Here is a 9,029-nt window from a genome sequence, read left to right as displayed (position 1 = left end):
AATTGCACCTACGTGCATATAAGGTACAGGTTGTGCAAGAACTGAAGGAAGCAGACAAAGGTGCACGCGTAAGATACTGCCAGTGGTTTAGAAATTTTATTAGAGACAATGGTGTGAATATTTTGGATAAGGTTTTTTTCACGGATGAAGCATGGTTCCACTTAAATGGATATGTCAACAGTCAAAATTCTCGACACTGGTCAAGTAACAATCCCCATTTGTTATATGAACAATCACTTCATCCACAAAAGATCGGTGTGTGGTGCGCGATTTCGCGGAGAAAAATAATCGGTCCATTCTTTTTCAACACAACAGTTGACGGAATAGTTTATCGTGACCTTATCACACAGTTTATTTCTCTGTTGGAACGTGATGAACGTGATTGTTGGTTTCAACAAGACTCCGCAACATGTCACACGTCTAATGAAACTTTAGACATATTGGCCGAGTTTTTTGGCGATCACATTATAAGCAAAAACTTATGGCCCAGTCGCTCCCCGGATCTGACGTCTCCAGATTCTTTTTCTGTGGGGTTATTTGAAACAAACAGTTTACATTAATAACCCAAGTAACAATATAAACCAATCAACCTTGCATAAAGTTCCTTCCAACATGATAAAACGTGTTGATGAATGCCTCAGGGAAAATGGTTGTCAATATCAACATCTTTTGTAAAGCTACACTGCCTGTTACGCGCATTGCATGGTTGCCAGGAGTAGGTAAGTAACACTTTTTTCACCATAAATTTCATTTTCTTTTTTTCCTGTTTCCAGTATTTCCATGTCATAGACCATCACTATACACACCTTTTGTTGCCTTCAAACATCAACAGTGTTGCCACTGTACCTCATAATTCTTTTAAAACACCTATTTGGACCGGTACGCCTTTACGAGGCATTTCAGGATTGGCTATACGCGAAAACGATCGGTTTTCTTCTCTGAACTATAGATGGCGAAATAGTCCACCTACCCAAGGTGGAAATTGACGTCCAAATTTCCGTACGAATGTTTGACATGCAATTTTCCATGCTTTGTGGAAAAATAAATTTACACTTTCACTTACATTTGGCAACACTGCATGAACAACACTGCACCCCGTTTGTTGTTTGTATGTTTAAAAATATATACTTGGACAGGGCTAACATTTGGTGTATGACTTATGTATGTACAGGTTTCGGTTACAAAGTAACGCCACTCTTAATTCCCAGTTGCGCCGTTCGTGGGACACCCTGTAGAAGATGAATCTATGTGGAGTCAGTATCAGGCATCTCTGGCACTAATTAGTATTTTGAATTTGAATTTGAATTTAAAATTTTGGGTGCGTCAGCACTAAGGCTATTTTGCACCCGTCACATTATACGGGGTCCAGCCCCTTATCATTACAAATCACAACTCTAACGTTGCAGAACTAAATTCTTAAAAGCTTAAAATGTTCTGACTTCCGTTAAAAGCTGAGGCTGTAAAGGGGCACTCAGCACACATAAGGACAAAAGAACAGGACAATACAAACAAAATTATACTGGCCATGGGGCCAGTCGCCAGAGCCTCGTTAGTCTTCAGTCCAGGGTGTACTAACGTGGAAGTGAGGTTGACATTTGGGTGTACTACGTGGAAGGTCACCCCTTACACCCCACTAATTAGTATGACTGACAAGTTACTGTAAGTGATATTCTGGATGGAACTGCATTAAAAACAAATTAATTTGAATTTAAAATTTTGGGTGCATCAGCAATAAGGCTATTTTGCGCACCCGTCACATTATATGGGGTCCAGCCCCTTATTATTACACAGAACAACCATAACTTTGCATAACTAAAATCATAAAATATTCTGACTTTCGTTAAAAGCTGAGGCTGTAAACAGGCACTCAGCACACATAAGAACAAAAAAGAGGACAACACACTCAAAATTATACTGGCCATAGTGCCAGTCGCCAGAGCCTCATTAGTCTCCAGTCCAGGGTCTAATACATGGAAGTGAGGTTGACTATCGGGTGCACTACGTGGAAGGAGCACCCCTTAAAAACAAATGAAATGTTCAGTTTAAATCCTTCTAGCCTAAAGCTAATTCCTCTTCGAGATGCTCTCGAGGTAGTAAACCCCCTTGGTTTGAATTTGAATTTGTGGGTGCGTCAGCACTAAGGCTATTTTGCACCCTTCACATTATACGGGGTCCAGCCCCTTATCATTTCAAATAACAATTCTATCATTGCAGAACTAAAATCATAAAATATTAAAATGTTCTGACTTTCGTTAAAAGCTGAGGCTGTAAAGGGTCACTCAGCACACATAAGGACAAAGGAACAGGACAATACAAACAAAATTATACTGGCTATGGGGCCAGTCGCCAGAGCCTCGTTGGTCTTCAGTCCAGGGTGTACTAACGTGGAAGTGAGGTTGACATTTGGGTGTACTACGTGGAAGGTCACCCCTTACACCCCTAAACCCCCTTGGGTCAGCAAAATCAGTACATAAGTTGCTTGGTGTATACGTTACTCTTGCTGATATCATGCCTCACAATAAACCAACAATGTCCAAATGCAGTTAATATTGCTTTGCAAAGAAAATGATTTCAAGAATTTTAACGTAAGAAACATTTTTGGGAAGCTGTTAAAAGATCTAAAAGACATTGTGGAGAATGGGCAGAATGTCACCTTTAACGGAACTGTTGTAGCAATTGTCGGTGACAATCTTGGTTCCCATTGTATTGCAGGATTCGTTGAGAACTTTATTAATGCCCAGTTCTTCTGTCGGTACTGCTCGCAGACAATTTGAATTTGATATTAAAATTTTGGGTGCGTCAGCACTTAAGGCTATTTTGCACCCGTCACATTATACGGGGGCCAGCCCCTTATCATTACAATTAACAACTCTAGCGTTGCATAACTAAAATCATAAAATCTTAAAATGTTCTGACTTCTGTTAAAACCTGAGGCTGGAAATGGGCACTCAGCACACACAAGGACAAGAAACAGGACAACACACACAAAATTATACTGGCCATAGTGCCAGTCGCCAGAGCCTCGTTAGTCTTCAGTCCAGGGTGTACTAACGTGGAAGTGAGGTTGTGCTCGCAGACAAGATAACAGTTTCAGAAAACATCATTGACAAGAGGTACACTCCGTTCACTTGAAAGTGATGATACCAGTGCTCAAAGAATTTCTGGAAATCCAGAAATGGGAAACTTTCAGGAAGTATAAGGCAATATTTAACGAGTTAAAGTTGTTTCATGTTTTGTGGACCAGGCCTTCCACCTTGCATTGGACATGTTTTGTTTGAAGGTATAGTGTCTTATGGCCTCGACATGCCCTCTATGCCGAGGAAGGCCTACCCCCAAAAATGGAGGCTACTCGAGGACCAAACCGAAATCCCCGAGGCTACGTTCGCGACTGCAGCCAACACTGTCCCATCGGCATGTGAAACTCACACCTTGGGATAGCAGGACCCTTAGTTATAGGGAGGTCAAAGATATGGAGATGAATGACGTGATGGAATGGTGAAAACGTGAGATATGGATGTGAAGAATGAGTGAAATGATGAGATGAAAATGGCCTCTCTACTAAGCGCCCTCGCCCCGTCAAGGCAGTCCTACATGGAGGGGGGGATCAATGAGAAGTTTGTCCGGCCGGGATCCATTCAAGACGATTGCAAGGGGAACAGCGGTAGAAAGAGATCTGTCCGAACGGAAGAGAATATCATCTGCGTCCAGGAAGCGACGTTAGCCAGTCCAACCAAGTCCACGCGCAGACTTTCTCTAGAAACTAACATTTCGCAAAGGTCACTGATTAGAATTTTGCATCGTGACTTAGGAATGAAGCCATACCACTTGCAGATTGTGCAGCAGCTCACAAACGCGGACAAGCAAGCACGTGTGAAGGCTGCAGAAATTCTCTTGGAAATGGTGAACATTGAGCCTGACATTCTGTTCATGTTTTCTGATGAAGCAACATTCCACATCAGCGGTCGTGTGAACTAGCACAACTGTATCATATGGGCGACTAAGCACCTGAAGGAAGTTCGAGAGCACATGCGGGAGTCTCCTAAGTTGAACGTTTGGTGTGCCATGAGCAAATTTGGAGTGATTGGACCGTTCTTTTTTAAGAACAGACCGTCAGGGGAGAGAATTACCTTGCCATGCTCAGCACGTTCATGGAGGAGAACGTACCACTTCACATTCTCCAGCGAGGGTACTTTCAGCAAGACGGCGGCGCCCCTGCCATTACAGTCTGCTGGTTCGGGATTACCTGAATGGCACGTTCGGTAAACACTGGATTGGTAAATGTGGTCCTCTACCATGGCCAGCACGTTCACACGACCTGACTCCATGCGATTTTTGACTGTGGGGCATGGTCAAGAATCGGGTCTACGCCAGCAAATCTCGCAACCTAGACGACCTGAAACACCGCATCATCACTGGAATTCCTGCAAAGAGGGCGTTACAAACAACAATGAACAGACTCAATGAGTGTGTTCAGGGTAGCTACGATTTTTTTATTTTGAAATTCCCTGACTTTTCCAGGTTTTCCAGACATGTTTCTCGTCATGATTTTTGCTTTTGAACCTCATGTTTTTCAATAAAATATACAGGCACGTTAATTATTATGAATATGAATTTACACATTTATTAGCTGAAAATTTACGAAGTGATTAATACAATGCTATTCAATGAAAAAATAAAACTTCCTCATTTTTACTAAGTCATTACAATTAAGGTGGAGTAAATAAATCAATAAAAATGTGGCATATATCAAAGCTTTACAATGTAACCTGCAGGTATACAACCTCAATTATATCAATACAAATGAGAAACAACAGACAATTAGGTCATGTAACTTTAGAAAATATGCAATAAGTTTAATGATTATATTTATTAATTTATTGAAAATAGTACATATTTCGGAAATTCAGAACGTGAATGGGGCTGATGACCAACCATACACCTAAAAACAATATATACGCAGGCCATACTTTGGAATCAAATATCTCCATTATTTGAGTTTTCCACATGCTGGAACCAATTTTATATTCCACAAAAGCATATATTGACATAATGTTAAGTAATCGCTAAAACTCTGCAGTATGTGATAACTGACATACTAAATCGAACCATGTAAAAGTTGCATTTGTAACATGACGAAATGGTAATAAAACAAAAGGAACTTGGGCCCATTTTCACCACTTTTCAGCATAATTTCATTCTACACGCAAAAAGTACGTAAAATCACTATCGGCATCAAACCAACATTCTTCACCTAACAACGATGTGTGACAAGAGTACGTTTAATTCCTCTATTTCACACCAGTCTTTAAAAAAAAAATTCGTTCTACATGCACAAAACACGTGCATATTCGAATAATGATGTTACTGACACTGCATAAAATCACTAATTTCTCGGGTGTAACACATCTCTGCAATGTAAAAACTACGACAACGAGCAAATGAACTAGTTGATCAGGATGCTTCTGAACGGGTCGCAAACGAAGGACTCAAATTCACAGAATGGGTTCATGGGGGGTCGAAGTAGTGAGTCCCTTTGTTTTTACTCCGCGTCCGCACCCATCCAGTGTGACGTCAACCACAGACAGTTACGTGAAATTCTGCTCTTCAAGACAAAGTATTACATTGTCTTTGGTTTAAGGAGTATACAGATATAAGGAGGATTGCAGATCCAAAACCAATGAACTGTCTGAACACCAACCTGCTCCGCTTCACATATCAAAAGAGAACAGGTGTGTTCTTGCAGAAAGGAAATTTCCTCACCACACACAAAGCTAAGCAACATTTTCTCCGCAAGAAATTCTGAGGACGGCTGGTGCGTAGGTTTCGTCTTGAGCAGCTTGTTTTCTAAGGAAAAATCTCACGCCTCCCCAAATTCCGGTCTTGAACAGGTTCACAAGAACGAGTTGCAAATGAACGGATCCAAGAACCTAGATCTGAGAGTGAATAAATATAGAATCGAAATGCAAAGGAACCATAATTTTGTACGCAACAAACTAGAAGTCATAATGACGAGAGGAAGAAGTTTCCGAACTGAATCTTTTGGGGGAACTGGAATCACAAGAACTGAATTCGGAAGTGGAAATGAACCATTCGATCATTTTGTAACTGGTTCTCCTGCAACTCCAAAATGCACGTAAATTCCAGAAAATATGCAAAATTCCCTGACTTTTCCTTGTTTTCCAGTCGCGTAGCAACCCTGGAATTGATAGGGATGGGTGCCAAATTGAAACCCTGTAACCAAATCCCTGCTTGTAATTGAAAGCGATTAAACACCGATTTATTGTTAACATCTTTTTGCCTCACCATGTATACACCAGTGGTTCCCAAACTTCTTTGGTTCACGGTGCCCTTAGTGTTTCAAGAATTTTCTGTGGCATTGAAGGCAGACTGTAGGCCTATCTAACACTTGCAACACTCTGTTAGTGTGGTTAGGTTGCATTCCTGAAGTTAACAAATAAACACACATTTCAAATATAGAAGCATTTTATATGTAAAGAAAACAGTGCTAAAATCATGTGAGACTGAGAAGTAAGTGTCATTTCACTGATAATATTGGATCATTTTGTGGTGATCCTGTATGCCACAGTGCATACTTTGGGAACCACTGGTATACACGCATTCAGATAACTACTGTAGAATAATTTTGCATATGTCTTGTGAACAGAATGTAAAAAAAATATAATTTTCAATATTTGAGTTTTACATTTGAACATGCACAAGGTAAAAAATACATGTCGTACTACATCTCACCAAATGTATACTCATTGATACTAATTTTTCTTGAACTGCATGTAAAATATCTAGTATCATATCTACATTGTGTTTAGCATAAAATTGATGTTGTGATGTACATATGTTGGTCATCTTGTAGAGCAGTTCTCAACTGTTATGAATTTGAATTTAAAATTTTGGGAGCGTCAGCACTTAGGCTATTTTGCTCCCGTCACATTATACGGGGTCCAGCCCCTTATCGTTACACATAACAACTCTAACGTTGCATAACTAAAATCAAAAAAATATTAATATCTACTGACTTTCGTTAAGAGCTGAGGCTTTAAAGGAGCACTCCGCACAAATAAGGACAAACACAGGACAACACAAACAAAATTATACTGGCCATGAGGGCAGTCGCCAGAGCTTCGTTAGTCTTTAGTCCAGGGTGCACTACGTGGAAGTGAGGTTGACTTTTGGGCGCCTATGTGGAAGGTACTCCTTACCCCCTCAACTGTTATGAGACCACAGCATGGTAAATTCTTCTTATAAAAGTAGAGCCCTGCCCAAAAATTTTACCCCTTTAAAATTTAAAAACTATGCACAATAATGTGGACCCTTGAAATTAAATATTAATTATTTCATTTTCATTTGAATTTAAAATTTTGGGTGCGTCAGCACTAAGGCTATTTTGCACCTGTCACATTATACGGGGTCCAGCCCCTTATCGTTACAAATAACAACTCTAAAGTTGCAGAACTAAAAGCATAAAATATTAAAATATTCTGACTTTTGTTAAAAGCTGAGGCTGTAAAGGGGCACTCAGCACACATAAGGACAAAAGACCAGGACAACACAAACAAAATTATACTGACCACGGGTCCAGTCGCCAGAGCCTCGTTAGTCTTCAGTCCAGGTTGTACTAACGTGGACGTGAGATTGACAGTTGGGTGTACTACGTGGAAGGTCACCCCTTACACCCCTAAATATTACTTAATAAGTTATCCAATAAACATAAAAAATGTGTGTTGGCTTCTTGACAAATATAAAATTGGGTTTAAATTCGATGGCAGCCACTGGAACTAATGAACTTCCACAGCCTGGTATAATTGATGCTAGGCTCCAGTAACAGACAGAAGCCCAGGGGTTTTGAAACACTGGCCTAGTACACTGTGATACTAAATTTGAGGCAGAAACTGAAATAGAGTGGCCACAAATGGTAAGAATTTTGACTAGAATTTGAATTTAAAATTTTGGGAGCGTCAGCACTTAGGCTATTTTGCTCCCGTCACATTATACGGGGGCCAGCCCCTTATCATGACATATAACAACTCTAACGTTGCATAAATAAAAATCTTAAAATGTTCTGACTTCTGTTAAAAGCTGAGGCTGTAAACGGGCACTCAGCACACACAAAGACCAAAAACAGGACAACACACACAAGATTATACTGGCCATGGAGCCAGTCGCCAGAGGCTCGTTAGTCTTTAGTCCAGGGTGCACTACGTGGAAGTGAGGTTGACCTTTGGGCGCCTACGTGGAAGGTACCCCTTACACCCCCCACAAATGGCAAGAGAAAGTCAATTTTACAAAAATGTCTACCTCTCTTTAAAAAAATGTAGGTCCATTTTATGCTAACACCAGTGACGTGCGTCTACGTGGAAGGTACCCCTTACACCCCCCATATCTCATGTTTTCACCATTCCATCACGTCATTCATCTCCATATCTTTGGACCTCCCTATACTAAGGGTCCTGCTAGAGGAGACAACCTCGATAAAAAAAAAACTTATCCCAAGGTGTGAGTTGCACGTGCGACGTGTCCACTCAAACAACAACGATTCCAGTAGTAGCTCGCCCTGTTTCGAGGAAACCAGCAACCACTCCTCGCTCCACACAGAAGAAGTTCAAGCAGGTGCATACCAAAGAATATTTTCTGAAGTCCACTAGCTCTCCAGTCAGGGTGGCATCGACCACCCTGAGACTTAAAGCGCAGCTGAAAGCTGCCCTGCGGGTGCTAAGAGCATCCGCCCCTACTCCCCCTTCTTCATCCCCTTCGCCCTTTGTCCTTACCGGTGGACATGATACAGGACGAAGCCGCGGATGAACAATTTATCAAGGTGACAGGGCCTAGAAACAGAGTACGCCTCAAAAGGTAACTATAATACCTCCAGCTATGGCTTATTGTCTCCAATGGAACCTTAACGGTTTCCGTACTCATCTCGAAGAACTTAATATCTGAATTTGACCCTGCCATCGTATGTGTCCAAGAGACACATTTTCGTCCAAATGAATCAGTGATTCTCAACGGATACACGA

General features: G+C 41.0%; 1 protein-coding gene across 1 annotated transcript; it reads left to right on the top strand.

Moving 5' to 3' along the window:
* The first annotated feature begins 3,546 nt into the window (after positions 1-3,546).
* Positions 3,547-3,975, top strand: LOC145996228 (uncharacterized). The gene has a single exon (XM_083132648.1). It carries the CDS (start codon positions 3,547-3,549, stop codon positions 3,973-3,975), a length of 429 nt encoding a protein of 142 aa, XP_082988774.1.
* The last annotated feature ends 5,054 nt before the right edge of the window (positions 3,976-9,029 follow it).

The sequence above is a fragment of the Lepisma saccharinum genome, chromosome 12 (genome assembly GCF_977018435.1).
Source record: "Lepisma saccharinum chromosome 12, izLepSacc3.1, whole genome shotgun sequence".
NCBI lineage: Eukaryota > Metazoa > Arthropoda > Insecta > Zygentoma > Lepismatidae > Lepisma > Lepisma saccharinum.
The sequence above is the reverse complement of the archived record's forward strand: the minus strand, read 5'-3'. Positions and strand labels throughout refer to the sequence as shown.

Coding starts and splice junctions, on each gene's coding strand:
- LOC145996228 (XM_083132648.1), top strand. CDS start 3,547: ATGGCCTCTCTACTAAGCGCCCTCGCCCCGTCAAGGCAGTCCTACATG.